We start from the raw sequence: 22,357 nt of genomic DNA, 5'->3' as shown, positions 1-22,357 counted from the left end.
CAAACAAAGTGTAGTAATAGAATTTCAACTAGAATAGGGTACGTTAATCGTTTGCTTGGGACCAATAGGCTACTAAAGTGGTGAGCCAATTTAAAATCGTTAGTTTCGTATTGATTGTTGGTTTTAGTCTATGCATCAACTGCGTAGCAACTCAGATTTACTCTCCTGCACTAGAGTCGGTGTATAATGAGTCACGCCAAGAGTGAAGCCAAGTCTACCTATTGAACTGTCAAAACGGCTATACCTATTGGCGTTGACGGCACCGTCGAAAAATCGTCTCTGCTAGAAAAGATTGACAGTTTCTTATACGATTTTTCGGTGGAGTGAAAGAATAGTATCAACAATCAATACGAAACTAGCGATTTTAAATTGGCTCACTACTTGACTAGCCTATTGGTCCCAAGCAAACGATTAACGTATCCCATTCTAGTCGAAATTCTAGTACTACGCAATGTTTGTTTTGATTCGCTATGAAAGTTTGACAGATAAAATGAGGGGTTATTGGTTTTTCCTATGTTTCGAGGGGTGAATCGATTAGCTTGGGACCGAAGATAGTACCAGAGCTGAGCCAAAAAGTTGAGCACGTTATTTCGGGACCTTCTAGTCTTATACCCCGGACAGACTATGGCTTATATCATGTAATATAGGCTGTCTTGCAATGAGCACTCATACATCTAGTTTTCACTGGAAATCCTATGTATGAGTGCTCATTGCAAGACAGCCTATATTACGTGATATAAGCCATAGTCTGTCCAGGGTATTAGAGTTACCTCTATGATATTATGAAGTCCGCCATGTTTCACGCACAGTCTGACGTTTGCTTATGGATTTTACCATAGAAGTAAAGAGCTACAGAGTCGCCGTCAACGCCAATCGTGCCAAGTGAAAAGAATGGAAATCTTTCGAAAACCGTGATGCGAGTTCAACTGTTTTTCTCTTGACGTGACTCATTATACACCGACTCTATCCTGCACGTGTTTTATTTTTCAGTTAGAGGAGCGTAAGGCAAGCTTTTAAAAACCTGGTTACTACGGACTTAATAGGTATTATTTTGCAAGCCAACCGAAAACAGCCTGAAAATGTTCTCAAGTAGCTTATTTGTTTGCTCTTCTTCAGTTGAATCGCGCCAAAACTCTCATGATGTTTGTTTACATTCTTGTTTCGCTAGAATATGTTTTATTGGAATTGTAACTCAGCTGATCCATCGAAACTGGGGGGGGGGTTCTTCCCCCCCCCCCCCCCCCCAGAAAACTGCAGAAATAAATACCTGAGCAATTTATTTTCCAGATTATTCAGAATAAATTCTGCTGTGATTTTAAATTGCTTAATATAATGCATATTCATGGTTGATAATTTGTTTTTGGAATTATCCTTAAAATACGCTATCTTTGATATTTTTCATCAATATCAGTATTGAAATTATCATCAGAACGCTCTTTTAATTATACTTATAATTCTTTTTGAACTCTAATCGGAAGTCTTTTAGAATTCTACTTTAATTTTCTTGCTATTTTCCTCACGAAGCCTATTAAATTTCTCAGATTCACCTAGGAATTCAATTCAAAACCGAGTGTTTCCCTCAACTGCATGTTGCCGTCGATAACCTGGTTTGGATTCCCTGCTGGACCTGGACCTGAAGAATCCTTTTCTTGGCGTCGCAAATTTTGCTGTGTTGTTCAAAATACCAGGGAAAACACAATAAAATAATATGTTAATAGAACAAACAGTTCGTTAATTATTGCTGATTAAATTGCAATTTATATAACCACAATGGAAAATGGGGGAGGTTGTTCATTGAAACTTCCGGTCCGCTTCGTAGCATAGTGCTTGCTAAGAGGTGCCAGGTGGTAACCCACTGATTACCTGACGATCGGCCAAATTTGGAAGACGTCTGCATTGAATTGTCTCGCATTGTAATATTCCGCCCACTAATATCACAATCAATTGCGAGTAGCTGAGCGGAATGGAGACAAGGAAAGCATTTGGTACAGGACCAAGTCTCTCCCGGCTGGCGCTAAAACAATGAACCTGGAAGCAACTGGATCAAGTTGTCATGTGGCACGAAATGATCCTGTTGCATGGCTTGGAGCTGTTGCAATCGAGGAAGGGGGGGGGGGGGGGGTTGGTGCTAACGTTTAATTTGTATTTGTATAATTTCAGGTGTTAAGGTGGTTCGCTGCCTCTGGATAGTGGGTTTGACGGTGGTTCAGCAAGAATAATATTGAGATAATGCAACAAACGTGTCAAATTAACTGCATTGGTAACGAAAACACATAATTCGAAACTTCGATTAAAACGTGGAATCTGTGCAGCACCAGTGGAGAACACTCAAAAGCTGCAGGTCTCATCAACCGCTGCCTGCGGTATATAACTTGTGGCTGGTGGCCTCACAAATGGATCTCAGATGTAAATGTCATCAGAAGCCGATAGCAATAGAAACGAAGTCTGCAGGCAAGCGTTTGATTATGAATTAAATCCGCCAGAACATTGCAGCAAAGGCAAATCAAATACTAAGGCGGCGGAGCGTCAACAAGGAAATTAAGCAAGCCGATAGGAATTTGACCTGGGCCCAGGTCAAGCAGCTGCCCAGAATGGAAGTCTTTCACGTTGGCCCTGTGCACCTCTGGAGGTTCCCAGGTATTTGAGTACGACGACGATGGATGTTTCCCCTTGGAACGGAATGAAAGCGAACAAACCTGATGTTGCACAACAAGCCGGCGTGTTTTTTTTTCAGCAAAACAACAAATTCTTCTATCTCTCTTCTTTATTCTTTTAATCTCTTACTATCCCATAATCGGACGCTAGTGGGACCAAAAAGCCTGCTAGTGAAAGGAAAGTCGTTATGCTATGCGGTCTAGCATAGGCCACTACTAAATTTCCTTAGGTTCAGGCCTGGCTTAAGTGCAGATCGGTAGGCAGCAGCCTGCCAGGGTGTGAACTGAGCAATATCAATAACAATTACATTGATCGATATTACATTTTTTTTTTTGCTGTGTGTAGAGTGGTCTTCATCATTGATCATCGGCATTATCCCAATATGGAATTGCACTTCAAATGAAGTTTACAACTTTATTGGGTATACTGGTCCAAATTTCTCCAGGTACGGTGAGTTCGCGTACTTGAAGGTTATAAAATAGACCCGTCACGCAAGTGAAAGTGGTCCTTAGCCTCTTACCCAGTAACTCCTATCCCTTCCTCCCCGCGGTGCCGGCTGGGGTACGAGTAACCTTAGGGAAGATCGGGTAACCAACCCCGGTGGGAACTTTGGTCGTATGCTGACAGAGAAGGGGGAGCTGCATCCTTTTCAGAGGATGTGGCTTACAAAACCCGAGCGTCTGTTCTCCATGTTAGGGGCGGCTCAAACAGCGTCTGACTGGCATCCAGCGGCTGTCAGCGATCTAAATTTGGTGTGTAGGACAATATCCTGTTATTAATCCAGTGTACACACCAAATTTAAATCGCAGAACATCAGCAAAATTTTGCTGATTTTAGACTTGATGAAAGATCAGCAAACGTTCCAGCAAAATAATGCTGCTGAATTTTTCAGCAATTCCAACTTCTGTCTGGGGCCTCCCTTAGCTCAGTCGGTAAAGGCGCAGCTACAAAGCAAGACCATGCTGGAGGTGGCTGGGTTCAATTCCCGGTCCGGCCTAGGAATTTTTCGGGTTGGAAAATTTCTCGACTTCCCTGGGCATAGAAGTATGATTGGACTTGCCACACAATTATACCAATGCAAAAATGGTACAGGCATCGAAAGCTCTCAATTAATAACTGTGGAAGTGCATCTAGAACACTAAGTTGAGAACATGCTATAAGCTAATATGCGATATGCAATAAGCTTGAAATGCGAAGAAGAAGAACTTCTGTCAAAATGACAACCTTTTACTGAAAATCAGCAATATTTCTTTACTGATCATTCAGCAATTAAAAATTTTGACATTTGGCTGCATTTTGCTGATTAAACAATTAAATTCAGTAAATCGAATTTGTTTTCACTATATGAGCTTCCAGCTTCTGTAAATATACGAATAATAAAGATAAAATCGCCAGACTCCTTTCCAAGTATCGTTTATTAAATATAACCAGTGTCCTTACCTACATAATTTTATCTATTTGTTGGTTTTTTTTTTACCTCTTCCTCCTCCAGTTTGAATGGTGGTGTACGAATGCAAAAATACTTGCGACTGTGATACTAACAGTTTGACAGCTCTTTTTCTGGGTGTAAGTTTAGGTTAGCTGATGTTTTCAGTAAAAATATCGTTTGCTGTTTTTCAGTAAAGCATTGGATTGCTGTTCATGATCCAGCTATCCGTTTTACTGATATTGAAAACTTAAATTTGGTGTGCAGGTAAGGAATCTGCCGATGATCATTTCTGGACCTGCTTTAGGCAGCATCTGGAAAAGATACATTAATAATAGAGTTAATTTTAACTTACTTTCATGAGGATCTTACCATTCTCGAAAATATATGATTTAGATATATACTGTATCAATAATATTGTTACCTGATTTTCACAACTGTTTACCTGTGAATCACGTGAAAAAGTATAAGTCCAACTGACAGATAGCACTTGCATATTTTACTGGTTTCCAGCAATTAAAATACGTTTACTGATTTCCAGCACTTCAAACTAAGCGTTGTTGCTATGCAGTAAAAAATTGTTTTGCTGAACATTATTCAAATAGCTGGAAGGCGAATTCAAATTAATAGATTCCATTGATAAGCGGAGGCAAAGTAGAATGTAGCCAAACGAACTGTCAGTAAGTGTAGTCAAACGAGCATGACGTCATTATGATGTTTTTTTGTGGGGGAAGTATTGTAATATTATGAACACAAAACGCTTTCCACACTTCTCGATTCATTGTTGCAAAGATTTGCTTTGCATTGAATTTCATTTTGAACTTTTGTGCACATCAAAAAACAAAACAAAACTATACAACTTATAGCGGCGCCTATGGTGTAATTGTAAGCGTGATTTCCTCTCACCCCAGCAGGCCTGGGTTCAATACCAGTCGGCGCCGCCGGAATGTTCTGAGGCCTAAAATCTCTGATCACGCCTTCCTTAAGACGGGAAGTACAGCCGTTGGTCCCCGGTCGATAGGTAGGGTCCAGATGTGGGAGCTGCCTCCCTGGCGTCGGTAGCATTGGTACTCAGCACGGAAAATCATGGAAAAAATAAAAACTGCACAACGAAGAGCTCTATGATGACATGACCATTTTTCACGGATGCCAGTAAGATCATTTATTTTTCATGGTTGCCAACAACTGTTTGTGCCTCCGCTAGTCTAAGGAATCTATAGTATCTATGGTCCCAACTGATCCACGAAACTTCACTGAAGACGTCAAATCAATTGGATGCAATCACAGGGCGTTATTATTTTGTTCCTGCTAGATTTCATCCCTGGCCCACTGTGCAGTGATTTTATAAGACTATTAGCAACGCTGGGCCACCCAGGAAGTTTTCGAAGAATTCAGCTTCTTTTTACGTTTAGAGTTGTCCACACGTTTATTATCTACCAAAAGGATAGCTCTGACACTCAAATTGCACCGACCTTCAGTTCATAGGTACTAGAGCTATCCCAAAGATGTGACATTCGATTGGTGATATTAGAGTAGCTATTCTTTCTCACAGTCATTCTCACACAATCGCAATGCAGGACATCTGCCGCTTGTTAAAAACTAAACACTAGAATCACATACATGCATTTTGTATAATACGTACAACTAACAACTCAAAACGATGATGATTAGCTGGGCATTTCTGCTTTGTATCATGTATGCATAAAGTGGATAATATGGCAACGAGAATTGTATGATTATGTTTTAATATTTTGTGTTATTTATATGAGTAGTGTTTGCTATAAAAATCTTACAGTCTGCTCTGCATCCTCAATAACAAAGCACATATAAATGGCATGCACGCTTCTGATCTGTCTTCTAAGCAGATACTTAGATCCTTTTCCAACTGCGTTTAAAACAATTTAAACATCTCCATTATTACTTTTAACCGGATTATTTCGTATCTCTTGGTAAAATCATCTGCTCGAGGTATTATAGCTATGCCGTTAATATAAAATAAGTGTGCTGCTTTTAGAAAGCAAAAGCTTGAGGGGTTGCTTCGCTGTGTGATGTGGAGCCTGCTTTCTGTTTGCTACCAATCCATATTTTTCTAGGTCATAAACTCCGGATACAGGCTATAAACTTGCTGCAGATAGAATTCCAACTATTTTTTTCATCTCGCATTTTTTTAAACAGTAAAATATGGTTTGCTTCTGCTGTGTTTTGAACATTTAGGGGGGAAAAGCTAAACCCATTCTAATACTCTTGTTTATGTGTTAAAATCATTTATAGACTAGAACATCCTTCATTCTGCTATCGAACGCACTTTTTGCTAATAGATTAACCATTTTGCTATTCATTCCGAAAGTAAGCTAATATTAAAACAATTTTTAAAAGTTGATTAACTTAGTACGGCTCGACTGAAATGATTCAGAAATACAATAATAGTTTTACTGTTCCGACAACTAATGAAACTCGAACCTTGTGTTATACTTGTTTAACAAAACATTCTAAAAACAAAACTCTGTATTTGATACAGAACTTACTAAAATTTACTAACAATAATTAACAGATATTAATCTTTCCATAAAGTTCCAATAACATTTTTCAGTAATAAATTCATCCTTCTGTTACTGGCGGTATATGCTCTAGATTGATCTAAAGAAAGCCATTTCGATACTGATAGATGGATAGTGTCCAGCGCACACCTTATAGCAATTAATAATAGGAAGATATGAGGTATAAAAAGCTGAACTTTGAACAGAAAATTCCGTTTTGAACACTTAAAAGCCACTTCACTCTGAACCTTCATACGTTACACCTACATTCGTGAGTCCTTACAAAAAACCTTACTGAGATTACTTCGAACCCTTCCCCTAAAGCATCATCCGCTAGTCGAAGATGCAGGCGAAAATCGATACGCAGGTCAGAATCAGTCGTTCGCAGCAGTTCCGTTTCTCGCCTTCCGCTTCTTCGGCCGCTTTGCGCATCTTTTTCGGATAGTTCTTTGGATTGCTTCGGGCAGTTAGGTGAATCGGCATCGGTGCGAACTGTGGCCTTTGCTCTTTGAAATTAGCCACCATCGTTTGCTGTTCCGGCGTGAGGTTCGTCACTTTCCTCCCGTTCAGTATATCTCCGACCAGTTTGGACTCGGCCGGATCCAGCAGTTCGATGCGATCCTTAGCCCCTTCAAACTCCTTCCGTGTCATGGTGAGGTAGCGTGGCGCGTAGCATAGTGCCCCCAGTACTCGGCGTCGATTTTCAACCGACAGTTCGAGATTCTTGCGCAAACACTCTTCCCGGCTCCAGTTGGCCAGCAGATCCAGCAGGACCATCTCGGATGACATCTGGAGTGCGCCACGCTTGGCAATCATTTCCAGCTCTTCGAATCTCAGTGCGAACATTACTTCCTGTGCAAAAACGTCCTCCGTGTGCATATCGATCAGCTGGAGGCAATTGTTCAGCAGGGCAGCAAAGTACTCCTCCGGAGTGACGGGAGTTTCCGGTTTGTCGTTCTTTCGACTGCTGGTGGAGCGTCGTTTCTTTTTCTGCTGTTCGGCGGCGGCGGCTTTAACCGGAGTGATGGAGTTGTAGTACCAAAGGGCGCGAAAAACCTCCAGCACGTGGTCGATCGTAAGGTTGAGATCTAGTTCCTTGACGCAGTGGATTTCCAGCTGGCGGCACTGAAAACGAGATGCAATTTCCAACATCTGGAGCATGTGGCTGGCGGTGTGGAATTTTATGAACTTGGTCTCGAGGTACCTGGGAATGAGATGAAAACAGTAGATTGGTAAAGGGTTTACGGAAAGCATTAGTTTTAATAATGTAATAACCTAGAACGCCACAGCCCCAAATTGCATAATTAAGATCTCAAATCTACACACTACAAAAATCTGAATTTTACTGGGGATGTAAACATCCATGCATGCAAACATTCATGCATGTAAACTTCCTTTTCACGTAAACTAGCAGCTTGCAAGAAATGTTGCAAACAAAGGTGAAAAGTTGCATACAATATATGGAATATTGCATGACATGTCTCATAAATTTACACGATTTATAATGTAAATTTGTATGATTTATGACGCTCCATTTATGTACATCATAGTAACGGAAATTTACATTACTTTTTTTTAGCTGTGTACACAGCAACAAAATATTGTAAATTAATTATATGATTTGAGTAGTAGCTATACTGAAGATCCGAAAGATGTCGCCCCTACAGTGGTAGGAAAATCATTTTTGCAGTATGGAGAATATCAGAAAATCCACGATTTGAGACTAAACATGCTTTCACAGAAGGAAACAAATAAACGAGTGTTTACCTTATCACCATACTAATGTACTCGTGCAATTTTTGTGCATCTAAAACTGCCCATAAAGACGATAATAAATAAAAACTGAAAATTTTCATGCATTTCCAAATGGTTTCCTACAATTCCCATACATTCGAAAGTGACTGGCCCTCTGGATGTGGATGATGTCAAAAACAACAAAACATGATTAATTGAAATTAGTTTTCTTTAATATAGAGACTTTCAGCCTTCATTCTGTATATCAAATATTGATGGAAGGTACATCGGGGCAAGTGGAACCTAAAAAATTGATAGTTCAACATTATGTGCTTGTCTAAATACAATAATCATTATTTTCAATTTTTAAAAGCATAGTAATTATCTGTTGACATCCCTGCACACAGTGCTGCGTGCTGTCAACAATATCAATTGACGTAAGATATTGGTCTAGAACAGAATTTCACTTCCGACACTGATATTCGTAGTAAGCATGATATCAGGCTGCACGGCTTTGATATTTCCATCGAATATCACTAGGGAAAAGTTGAACATCTTACTTTTATCTCAATAAATCAACTTTTTTGTATGTCACTTTTAATTGTTTTAATATTACTGATGAGTTTTCTAAAAATCGATACTCGATTAGCTGATGTCCGAAAGTTAGGATAACAATAACAAACCAACATTTTTGGCTGGAGTGAAAGTGAGTATGCCGGCGCCGGTGGTGTAGTGGTAAGCGTGACTGCTTTCTCACCCCAATGGGTCTGGGTTCAATCCCAGCCGAGATCGGTGGGATTTTTCTGAGGCATAAAAATCTCTGGTAACGTCTTCCTCCGGAAGGGAAGTAAAGCCGTTGGTCCCGGTCCATGTGTGTTGATGAATGGGTGCGATATCCACCGCAGGTGTGGAAGCTGCCTTCCTGCACATTCGATTGCCGTCAATGGATGGCAATCGACGCCCATCGGTGATTGGCACTAGATTGCGGAACAGAGACCGACGTTAAATAAAGGAAAGAAGAAGAAGAAGAAGAGGATAACAAACCTCGCACTTGAAAATGGGATTACGCAAGTGTGCGAGTTATAAACGTCAGAAAGGTCAATAAGGGTAGGTCCATTAATTATGTCACGCAAATTTGGCCCATTTTCAACCCCCCCCTCCCTCCTTTGTCGCATTATACACCTTAAATTTGTTTTGTATGGCTCGTCACAGTTTCCAAAGGCGCCCTCCCTCCTGAAAGTGTGACATATTTAATGGACGATCCCTAAGACACATTTGAGCAAACACGTGTGGTGTAAACGACAGCTGTAACATATGCAGTACACCCGCAAAGTTTGTTATGGGCCATACATTTATAGACCAGTTAAGAGGGTACTATTGAATTTTTGAAATCCCATAGTGGAAACATTTGATATCAGTCCCATGGGCAGAACATTGAATATCTGCGGTCGCTTTACGATGTCAATGTAATTTGCGCACTGACATGATGGCGAATGATATTGATATTCTAACCATAGAGGTAACTCTAAGACTAGGAACGTGCTCAACTTTTTGGCTCAGCTCTGGTACTCTCTTCGGTCCCAAGCTAATCGATTCACCCCTCGAAACATAGGAAAATCCACTAACCCCTCATTTTATCTGTAAAACTTTCATAGCGAATCAAAACAAACATTGTGTAGTACTAGAATTTCGACAAGAATGGGGTACGTTAATCGTTTGCTTGGGACCAATAGGCTAGTCAAGTAGTAAGCCAATTTAAAATCGTTACTTTCGTATCGATTGTTGTTCTAACTGTGCGAACTGATACTGACATCAGGTGGCTAATGAAATTCAGCATTTTGCATTATTGATAGCATATTTCAGCATTATTGATATTTGCAGCACTTCCTGCACATGCGTACGCACATAAAAATCAGATAGCCAACTTTTTAAAGACTGTACTCTAAAAAAGTGAGACACATTGATTAGTTTGTAAATTTTTAGCGTATGGGTAAACATTGATGAAATTTTCACTAAAACTCGCTAAGAGTGGTTTTCGCTGGCAGAATTTCATCATAATCTGTCAAGTGTTTATCAAGAAAAAAATTTGTGCGCCGTCCTGGGAAATCCGACTGCGTCCCACAGATGGATCGGAAAACACCTGGGAATCCATCATTCAACGATTTCCCGGGTGGTTCAAGGAAACCCAGACAACCCAGCGGCGGGTAGACTGCGGCAGCAAACCGAAGACAGCTGACCCGGTGAAGGCCAGGAAGGTGTTGAGTCTGTTCAAGCATCGGCCGAATCTTTCGTTCGCGATGCGACGAAGAAGGCGGATGTTTCCATCCGGTTTGTCCAAAAAACGATGAAAAGAGCCGGAAGGCACCGAACCGGAACGACAAACAAAACACGGTGGCCAAAACTCGCGCCAGGAAGCTGTACCAGGAGTGGCTGACGAAACCGCGGTGTGTTGTGATGGACGACGAGACTTACATCAAAGCGGACACAAAGCAGTTGCCGGGGTAGGACCTTTACGTTGTCACATCACGGTTGGCCGTTCCTGAGGTAGAAAAAAGTGGACAAATTCGCCAAAAAGTTCTTGGTTTGGCAGACCATTTGTGGTTGCGGCAAGATGAGCCAGCCGTATATCACGACGGGTACCATCAAGGGCAAATCTACCGGAACGAGTGCCTCCAGAATCACCCTCTACCCTTCCTGCGGTCTCACGGAGGCGAGACGCTGTTATGACCGGACTTGGCATCCTGCCACCAATGTCCTTTATATAAGGTCTGGGCCAAAGGGCTTATTGTGTTTCATTGCAATGTTTATCTTTTACACGAATCAGCTGTTGGCAGTGAGGAAATTCTATCTGTTCGCAGTATGCAATGTTGCGTAGAGTGACGTCGACACTTGCGTGCTCAGAAATGTTTACAATATTTTTGCTTCTAACACCAGCAAGCTGTCGGTTGGCCCAGACGTTATATAAACGTCATTGTCCTGCCACTACGCGTGGCCGGTGTTAGACTGGTACAGAGACAACAATGTTGTTTTTGTGCCAAAAGACGTCAACCCACCGAACTCGCCGGAACTTTGCCCGATTGGAAAGTTTTGGGCCATCATGAAGGCCTAAGGTGTTGGAGAACGAGCTGACTTTGAAGAAATAGTGGGTAAAAGTATCAAAAGAAGTCGGCCCCATCATTGCCTAAAACCTTATGAGTGGTGTCAAGGGCAAGATGCGGCCATTCGTTTTTAGAGCGCAGGGTGGCCAGCAAACCGGGAATACCGGGAAATATCCGGGAATTTGAAAAGTAACCGGGAAAAACCCAGAAATTCAGTTAGAGAACCGGGAAAATGAATTAACCATAATACCATAAGAACACCAGAATTTCAGAATAAACCATTAAAACAGAGTGATCCTTTAACAAATGAATGTCTTGCTCTATTTGCTGCATAATTTTTTTTTCAGTTTCCCGTCTCATTGTTTTTAGAATTTAATCACTCAGCAATATTGGAAATTGATTTTTGTCGTCTCAATTTCAGATGTAAAGTGCATGGTTCTTAATAGAAAATATTGAAGATGCTGGACTTTGGAAGCAAATATTTGTTATAACCGAAACTGAATTATTCTTTTTCGGGGTTTTAATTTTTCGTTGTTCAAAATTCTCATGATATCAATTCCAGAATTAACTTGGAATTCTACTCTGAATTATCGTGAAATTGTTCAGAAATAAACCAAAAAACACTCCGCGTAATAATTACCGTTGAATTCTTTTTGGAATTTCCTTGCCACCCCTTCTAAGAATTTAATTGGAATCCTTCTTAGAATTCACTTGAGCCTATCCGGAGACTTTTATTTCTTTGGAAATCTTTACAAAAATTTATTTTAATTCTATTGAAAACAGCAGAAATCTTTCGAAAATTTATTTAGAAACCCCTTGGAGTTTTTTAAAGAATTTCTTTCTAATTTTTTGCACTCAATTTTGTTGGAGTTTTGTGATGAATCTTTTGCACTAGGGTTGAAATTATTACCAGAACACTCTTAGAACTCTGTTTCTTGTTGAATTATGATCATAATTCTCTTAAATTCTTCTTAAAATCATCTGTCATACAAATCTCCTCAGAATCACGTAGGGATTTTCCCGCAAAGTTAAGTTTTTCACAACTCCTTTTTAAATCTTCTAAAATTACCTAACAATTTAATTTAGAACTTGCATTCTTCTCCACAGAAATCCTTCGAAATTCATCTAACAATTTCTAAGGATTTCATGTCAGAATAATTCTGGAAATCTGCTCAGAACTTTTCCTTCGAAAACTGTGTGGGAATCCTCAATATTTGTTTGAAATCAACACTTGAATTCTTTTAAATTTTACTAAAATATTCCAGTGTTTTCCCGCTAGATTCTATAGCTTGTTATGTAATATTTTATAACCCTTAAAATGCTTCCAAGTCTCAGAGTGTGACAATTATGACTCCACGACTCAAAAGTATGATTTTTTTTTTAAATCTGTGATCTTGATTTTTTTTTCAAAATATCACATTTTAATTATTTTTACTCCAAATCTTGTTGATTGTTATTAATCACAAATTTTGAAAAAAAAGCTCTAGTTTCAGACTATATACAAATTTTAAAGCTCCAGAATCTTGGGAATCTTCTTAAATCACTTTTTTATCTTTTCAGTAAATTCCTTTCAGCACGTTCTTAAAAATGCGTTCAATTTCGGTTTTTCTTTTGTTGAATAATAACAACCGGGAATTTTTTAAGATTTTTAACCGGGAAAACCGGGAAAAAACCGGGAATTTCAAAATGAAAATTCACTGGCCACCCTGAGAGCGGAGATCCAACAAAGCAATGAAGAAACCCAATCATATTGTTGTAGTTTATTCCCTGAAAGTTTGAAGAAAATCCGACTTAAAATGAATTTTTGGCGACACTCACTTTTTTCGAGTTCAGTCTGTTGCGGAATGCATTCAGCAAGTTCCAGGAATGGATCGTGCCAAACCGAATCTGGTTTCTAAACTCTTTTTTTCTTCACTGCATTGCTCTGATGTTGCAAATTGGACATTAAGGTTACAATTTGAAAGTGCCCATTCGTACAACTCTTTTGGCGTTTGTATAGTTGTGCTCTGCAGAGTGGCTCTTGCCAACCTTTTCACGGTACCACCTATTCCGTCGCTTGGGCCCTTACCGTGTGCCGTTGCAAAATAGTGCCACTCAGCTGGAATCCTGAAGTCTTCTTCATGGAAGAGCTGTCCTGGAACACAAACGAATAATTTTCGGAAAAGTCAGCCCTCCTTCGTGCAAGTTGGCCCGAGTAAACTGATAGAACTCTGTTTGCCTTGCTGCTATGTAGTAGCGTCTTAAAAGTTCAATACATCCCAAATTACAACTATCGTTTTCTGTCGATAAGTGAGTCATATGTAAAATAGTCTGCTGTTCATTTGAGCGTCGTTGAAATTCGAAAAAAGTAGGAGCATTTTGGGAAGTTTTCATTTAATGTTTTCAACTGCAAAAAACGCAAAGTTGGCAACACTGGAGAACTAATCCCATTTTTGTATTCGGTTTGATTGAAAGTTGAAAGGTTCAGATTTTAAGTAAAGCTACAGATTTCGTCGTTTTTAACGGCTTTTATGAAGAGACCAACTTTCTATATCGAAGCATTTCGGAGTAAACGAAAAAAAAAACAAACAGAGGAAAATGTTGGCCTATGGATCTAAGATTAGGCCTATCGCTAAAAATCTGATATTTATCAATTTTATCTAGATGAACGCGTCATTGGGACGGTGCTAATGGATATTTTTGGTCACTATTGAAAATTTAGTCCATTGTTGAATTAATGTATGGACTCAAATAAGGGGCATTTAGGCCGACATTACATCCATTTCCCCTATGTACCAAAAAATAAATTGTTCATAACATGATATTAAATTACCAAACTTCTTTTTTGTGATTTTTCTAGTAGAACCATGCGTTTTGATACCGTTTATGAAAATAAATCAAAATTGATAAAAATGGCTCGCAACGGTTCTTTTAACCCTCTCCTTCACATAACTAGTAGCACAGAACAGGTGATCCACAACTTTTTGGTCTGTTTCCAATCTATCATCAAATAGTCAATACTTATTTAATCTTTATCGTGTGCTCATTATTCTTGTCCATATACATTATAAATTCTTGAGAATTCAACGGAGCAACTATTGAAAACAATTAAAATACAAACACTTTTTTATGGATTCGATCATTTTAGCTAGTATGGATTATCTTTTGTTCTAGCACTTTTTTTCAAAAACACTTTTTGGAATCTCAAATCAACGTAAAATCTCCTATGAAGGAAAGTGTTATGCTATTTAACCCTCGATTTAACCTTCCTAATGCATTAGGAAAAATTTACACAGTGTTTCCAGGACAAAAAAAAAAGATTCTAATGGTCCAGGAAGGTTACAAGGTTGATCAATTTCACTACAAAATAACAATGCTTATTCAAATGCCATTAGTTAGTTTGGTTCTTATTTTATTTTTGAAATTTTGGATAAGTGATCAATTTGCTCCAAGTTACAGTAGTATGTGGACAAACAAAAAAAAATATCAAATTGAATCCAATCAAAATGTTCAGCCTACTCAAATTTCGCGAAATCCACCTGCGATCCCGCTGTTTCTCTTGACACGCTCATTTAGCGAGGATAAATGTTCCCCTTCCATCGCTTTCCATTCCAAATTCAGTAGCCGTGTGGAATCCATTCATCCGTGAAAATGTTCAAATTCATCGGATCATTTCAGTGCACCAAAATGTATCGAGTTCCCGAAATTCAATTCCTCTCTTTTAGGGCGTCCTTCTTTTGATTTTGCCAAAGGTACCCCACACTGCACCCAACTTTTATTCGTTTCGACACATTCGCGACCCAAATTTATCGATCAGGAACGTAATGCGAGGTCACACAAAAAGAACTCACCTGATAAAAATCTCGAAGTTATCCTTATCCACATCGCGCACCACGTACTTTCCATCGACGATGGTCGTCGACGACACCGCTCCGTTGATCATATGCGCCAGCTGGGTGTTGGAATCCAGCACCGCTTTTTTCTCGGCCCGCACGCTGTAGTTCTCCTTGTTGCCCAGAATCAAAAAGTCTACGTAAATGTCCGGATTGCTAAAGTCGTCCCCCTCCTGGTTGATCTGCACCAGTGGGGGTGCCGTGGGCCGTGGCATCGCGACCTGATCGCCACCGTTCTCCACCGACGTGTTAAACGGCCGCACCATCGCTCGGGCTTCCTCCCCGTTTGCGCCTATGTTTGTTCCTTGCGATTTCCGAGACTCCTCCCAGGCCACCGTGAGTCATAGACGATAACAAGAATGCAGAAAGCAAACCACACGGTGGGCAGAAGAGCAAAACAATCGCGTGTACTTTTATGCTTATTTCGAATTACCAATTCCAACGACGACGTCTCGACGGAACCGCGTTTAGAAGTATACTGTGCGAGCGGCTTTCCTGATGATGTGTATGCCCACGCAAACCACAGTCGTGGACGATGTTCGGCCAGTTGGGAAAATCTGCGAAAATAAAACAAGACGAAGCAACTTGATAAAAAAAAGTGTTTATCGATTAGAGCTCATTTTGGCTGTCTTGGGGGGTTGCAGTTGTGCTGTGTTGTTTGTATGCATGTGTGAAAGAGTTTTGAAGGTGTGCTGTACCTTTTGATAGGGTAAATTATTTTATTAGACTCACTAACGATTTGCAATCGATGTGGTTTGGTTGCCGGCCGGTAGGCAGCTAGGTCGGTTAATGCGAAACATACACAGAACACGTTGTGCTATCTTTAGGTTAGGTATGTTTGCACTCGATAAAACATTAACATCAGAAAGATAAGACAACGTAGAAATTCTAGCTAAGATAATGTTTACGGTCGTTTTATACTGTTGGTAGGTGTGATTTATATGTTAATATGCTTAATTGGAAATTCAAACTGTATTCAAAGTTGTTCGAGAGCGATAAGAAAGATACATGTACAATGAACCTTTTCTTCGGAAATTTCGTAGAATATGAAAGCAAATATTTATGTTTATATGACTTCGTATTCCTTAGAATTACCAAATCATGCGCTTTTTCATTTCATGCGCGATGATTAAATTTGTGTCCAGCTCATATGTACAGTCACAGCTCTTGGTAGAGTCGCAAGTCTCGTGCTTAGTATTGATTACGACTAAATGATCTCCTGTCGTCTTATTTATTTTCCTTGCTCGCTCACATGCTTGTAATCTAGCATTTAGCTGTTATTAACTACCGGCCATTCAGAACTATAATTCATTATCTACACTTCAAATGCCAATTCAACCCTTAGCTGAGTGCAGAATACTCGTTCAAACTGAAACGAGACTTTTTGTTTGTTGTGTGACAAATCGTGGGCTAACTGTCATCTTTGAACTGATAAAACAATATGGTAGCAGAATACTTTCGATGCGAGGGATTCCCTCACCGGTTGAATCAACTTATGAAATCCAAATCGATCATTATAAGTTCTCTCCGGATAAGTAAAATGGTGATTCCCATGTCCAATGATATACTTCAATCGCTCATTACGACCGGTTGTATTTGTGATAAATTTAGACCTACTATCAGCAGCAAAAAGGGGAGAAGCCAATAGGTAGGTGCATAAACAAGGAGTGGCGGTTATCATATCAAATGACTAACCGTTCCGGAAGAAAGACCCCCTAGATAAGTGAAGTGATTAAAATGTGAAAAATGGCTATCAAACGTTTTCATTACAATCGCAGATGTTTTTTTTTTCTCATCTGTTCTACGGTCTGTATCGAAAAATAATGATATAAACGAATGTTTACTTCCAAATCAATATAAAATATTTGTTAATAAAAATGTCCTGCTTTACAAGTTAACGATATTAAACTAACAAAAAGATATTCTTTAACCCATTAACGCCCGAATTATTTCTAATAATAAACACCTGATTTTTATCTGAAGCATTTTCATAAAGTCTAAGAATTGTTTTAACGACATTAAAATCTACGGTCACAGTTTTTTTTATAAAACACGGTGGGTCATATGCATCTAAAAAAATAGTGATAAAATCTGTTTTCAGCAATTACATTTTTGAGAGTGCTTTGATAAAATTAAGGTCATAAATTATAACTATGGGCTGTTCATACCACGTAGACACCTTGCGAGGGGAATGATGCTGGATGATGATTGTTTACGGTCCATACAAATTTCAAAAAAAAATGTAAGGACGATAGTCTATGCAGAGGGAGGACCAAAAACCTCTCAAAAACGGTATACAAAGTTAATGAAAAGCCCACTATTACAGAAAATTATATCATACACGGAGATGAAAAACTACCCAAACTTAAGTACTTTTCCCTCAATTCACGGGTTCAGCCCAATAACCCAAATTTGAGTAAATCGCATATAGTAGTTTTCATTTATTACCAGCAAAATAAAAATACTTACTCCTAAGTATATTCCACCCAAAATTAAATTTGAGAATATGCAATTTACTCAAAATTAACTTATTGGGCTGAACTATATAGTTGGGTCGAGTCTCTCGTACCTTTTTCGACAACAATAACGAGTGCAAGTAAGAGGCTAAACTCAAAATTAAGTAAAAAGAACTCACATTTTAGGTAGTATTTTTTCTCCGTGTATACTAAATAAAGGTAGAATCAGATCAGTATTGAAAGTGTTAGTTAAATGTCAAATACCGTATGCGTGATAATGTTTGCACCATTTAACGCAGCCATGGTAAAAACACTGAACCCTTTTGCACGGGTGGCAGTTTTGTCAACAAACACACCACCAAGAGCATTGGGTTTTACGCTCCGTACCAGTGCTCGATAGAAAACACCAAACGCAGCGAACAAGGCACCGGTACCGGTGCCCGTGCATAATTATTTGCACCGGTGTGTGGATGCTTCGGCAACCACCAAAGCCGAGTGTTTTGACTTCGGGAAACACCGAAGCCGAGTGTTTTCGATTTCGGAAAACACGTTTTCTGAAAGATTATCGTAGCTCTTATACGCATTTAGCATCTTCCATTCCTTCTTATGCTGATAGATAAGTGGTCATAGCAATACTTCCATAATGCCAATGTCCGTGGTCTTTTCCAGTCTGTCCCCTTTCAATTTTTTTTGTCAACATTTTTCATAAGGTGAATCTATGAAATTCATTTCGATTTCTTTTGGCGAAAAAGCATTATGCAATCTTATAAAGCTTATGAGCTCAAGGGATCGCCTACCAGGATTTTTTTTAAATACGCAAATCACCCACATCGCAAGAGTGTGTTTCTGTTGCCGTCCACCAACTGGTATTTCTTGGCTTTATATTAAATAATTTAGCTGATTGATGAGAGTCAATCTAATAATCATAACTTATCTCCAACAAAAACAAAATATTGAATAATAGAAGAGATATATGGGGGGGTAGTGGGTTTACATAATATGTAATATATTATATGCTGGTTCACTATTTGATAATAAATAATTTATTATATGCTGGTTCACTAGCTCAACCAACTCAACTAACTAGCACGAATTTCAGAGGCTCCTAAAGTTTCAAGCTGGTGGATGCTGACGCCCTGTTTACATTATGCTGACTATTTATAAGTACAGCTTTAGTTCACTAGCATCAGCATACCAGCACAGATGTAAACACCCAAATAGCGGTGGTTGAACAGAACTATTCATCATTCATGTTGGGTAGAACAGCCCGAAATGCACCCCGGGCCAAACGCGCGATTCCACTCTTAATTTTGCCGAAATGCTAGTTCAAGTACTAAACTAAGACTGTGACGTGTCAAATTTATGAATTAAAAACGAAAATGTTATGAAAAATCGCATCGAGCTATTTGCGCGAGGTGCATTTTGGGCTGTTTTCCCCTAAATAAAAGCAATGCGCTCAAGAAGGATCGCATTCTACCTTCTACTAGCTCCGTATCAGCCATGGTAGCTGTTATGTTGTTGTTGGATATACTCAAATCGTGTGGAAACAATCAGCTCAATTAGTTAACATAAAGCCAAGAAATACCAGTGGGTGGACGGCAACAGAAACACACTCTTGCGAGGTGGGTGATTTGCGTATTTTTAATAATCCTGGTAGATGATCCTTTGAGCTCATAAGATTCATAAGATTGCGTAGCCAAAAGAAATCGAAATGAATTTCATAGATTCACCGTATGAAAATAATGTTGACAAAAAAGTTAAAAGGTGACAGACCAGAATTGAACCATGGACATTGGCATTATGAGAATATCATCTAAACGCGTTTCATACCGGATCATCTCTCTCAAGTTTTGTAATTGTTCGTCCTCCGAAAAATAGTATGGTCCATCTTTTATCGATTCGTACCGTGTAATTGTTCCATTCTATTTTCAGATTATAAATGAGTCCTGATGAATGTGGGCGTCTTAGTGGAATACCTGTATAATGAGAGAGAGAGCTTCTCTCTCTCATTATATAAATGAGTCTTCTAGTCGCACATCTATGAGTACTATCTTGAAGACATTTAGCTTGCATGGCCCTCGACTGAAATAACCACGGCACTCACAGTATTACAACGATTTGTAATGGAAATTAAATGCAGTAGTTCAATGTAGTTGTAGTTAGAGATTACATTCGATTATTTTATTATATTATTGCAACATTGTGCATTGTATATTATGCATTGAAAACACAATATGCCTCATTAGTGTACCATGGCTCGACGACAAACACCACTGTTTTCAGAATGTTTTTCAATTAAGAATTCCATGTTGCCGATGATTACAATTTTCAAATTTAAGCATGCGGATGGCAGACTTAATTTTTAAATCAGATCAATCGCTTTGGGTAGAAATCTTATTTATTATTTCCCTCCCATGTTACTGACTTCAGTTTTTGTTTGCTATAAATTTTGTCCAAACTGTTACAAAAATATGGATCAATACTTTTTAAATCCGTGCCATGTGATTGGGTATTCAGGTTCTTTTTATAACCAGTAGCGGTGAAACTGCCATACCAGTCCACGACCAAACTGCTACCCCTATTATTTCGCTTTAGTCGACGGTATACTATAGGCAGCCTTGCCGATAGGATAGAAACTGTATCATCAACCATCTCCGAATCGGTTCCGTAACCTCATCACAAGCACTCGTTGGGTTGCCGTCGATGTTTATTCAAACTGATGACAGTTGACCTGATTCCACTTGTTGACATAGGACTACTTCGATCACTTTTGAGTAATTATGAGTAACTCAAATTTACTCGATTTAAAAATATTAGCTCAGCTGGTTTGCATGAAATTAGATCTGTCGAAATGAGTTTGACAGCGATTTGTTATGTACTTTCCTTGGATGTTCACTAACACGCTCTCACATATCGCACCAATACAACCGGACGTGAAAATCTCTGTACGCTGGACATTGAAAGTTGAAGCATAGAGCAGGAAGTTAACCCTAATAAAATTGTTATGGTTATTTTGTTTAACGACGTGTTCGGGGTATCATCCAAACCATTTGTGGAAAAGTTCGACTATTTATGTTATCGTTCGTTTATTAGGGATAGCACCGACAAACCGACATGACACTTAACTCTGACTTATGTCCGAAAATCGTAAACGGATGATTTAAATGTGCAGTGATCCCAACTGTCAAAATCATAGGATTATTTAGATAAAAATAATTTGTCCAGAATAGATCAGACACGAACCAATCCATAACTTTTGCATGCGGGTTCATGGCTTCGCTAAATATTTCCCGCGAACATGGAGCTAGATGTCAGTAGTGTGCTTTGGTCAGAAATTTTATTGTTTTTGCTTTGGTCATTCATGTCGGTTTGTCGGTGGTTATAGAGTTCACCAGTGCAAAACCAGGTGGTTACATTGAGTTCTAGTTGAAGCATGCTCGAAGGAGAGCAGCAATTACTCTAAGGTGAGCAGCAAGCTCTGGTGTTCAGCTAGATGTTCAGACCTCAAGACGAACAGCAAAAACTGCAGCTCGGGAGAACCCGAATAATGGAGGAAAAAAGAAAATTGACTGAACTCATTATGCATCATAAGATCAGGCAACTATTGATGGGTATCAAATCAGGTTAGAGCGTTAGAACGGGAACAAAAATCCTGGAGGACAAAAGCCGAAAATTCCACGGAAGTTGCCACGGAGAAAGCATTTTCTGACTGTACTGGAGAAGACGCCGAATGAACCCCGCCAGGAGACGAAGAGGTGCCATTTCGAAAAAAAAGTAGTACAAATTTCATTCAATATGATACACACAAACGGAGATCTCTTTGATAGTCCCATCATGGGACTCACATGAATGTGATAATTATTTTAACAGCCATAACTAGAGATCGTTAGAGTGTGATTGCCGGCGCCATTGATGTAGTGGTAAGCGTGATTGCTTTCTCACCCCAGCCCTAGTTGTAAATGTAAATCTTCATAAACAAAACCTTCCCAAAATGAAGAAAAGAAAAGTTGTTGGTAAGTTTTCCTAATACTTAACGTTGAAATCAGATCACTTTTTCAAATACAGTCAACTCTCCCCCAGAGGGTATGTAGGCTCCTTCGAGCCCCCATGAGGCCCCACCCTAGTGCAATATCCTACGCAGGTGTGGAAGCTGCATCCCTGCACATTCGATTGTCGTCAATGTCCGTCGGTGATTGGCACTAGATTGCGGAACAGACGTTGAATAAAAGAACTAAGAAGAAGAATAAAGTGTGATTGTTGTACCGATTGTGTGGAAAGATATAAAAAAAACGAATTTTTTTGGCTATTGTTATATGAGATTTTTGAGATTCAAAATCTGTATTGAACATGATCAAATATCAAGCTGAACATTGCATTAGGTCTTAAGTATCGTTGATCAATTCTCTTCGTCGGCTTTCTCTTTCGTTAATAACTTCACAGCAAAAAAATAATTTTGATATCACATCAAAGTGGATGCACTACAATCATGTCGAAAATTTCATGTAATTTTTATGACCACATAAATAAACAAATGCAGTAAAAGCAGCGTAATGTCAGTTCATGCATTGTATTAATGATA

General features: G+C 39.2%; 1 protein-coding gene across 2 annotated transcripts in view; it reads right to left on the bottom strand.

Moving 5' to 3' along the window:
- Positions 1–6,704: 6,704 nt before the first annotated feature.
- Positions 6,705–22,357, bottom strand: part of axed (axundead) — a 54,844-nt gene continuing 39,191 nt past the window's right edge. For both annotated transcript variants that reach the window (XM_065231875.1, XM_065231874.1), the window contains exons 2-3: positions 15,281–15,879; positions 6,705–7,822 (exon numbers count right to left, since the gene is read on the bottom strand). In XM_065231875.1, coding sequence (XP_065087947.1) covers positions 6,952–7,822; positions 15,281–15,588 — 1,179 coding nt within the window. In that variant the 5' untranslated portion in view covers positions 15,589–15,879 and the 3' untranslated portion in view covers positions 6,705–6,951. The remainder of the gene's footprint in view (positions 7,823–15,280; positions 15,880–22,357) is intronic.

The sequence above is a fragment of the Ochlerotatus camptorhynchus genome, unplaced genomic scaffold (genome assembly GCF_037179485.1).
Source record: "Ochlerotatus camptorhynchus isolate MF236.1 unplaced genomic scaffold, CSIRO-AGI_Acam_v1.1 ptg000361l, whole genome shotgun sequence".
Taxonomy (NCBI): domain Eukaryota; kingdom Metazoa; phylum Arthropoda; class Insecta; order Diptera; family Culicidae; genus Ochlerotatus; species Ochlerotatus camptorhynchus.
The sequence above is the reverse complement of the archived record's forward strand: the minus strand, read 5'-3'. Positions and strand labels throughout refer to the sequence as shown.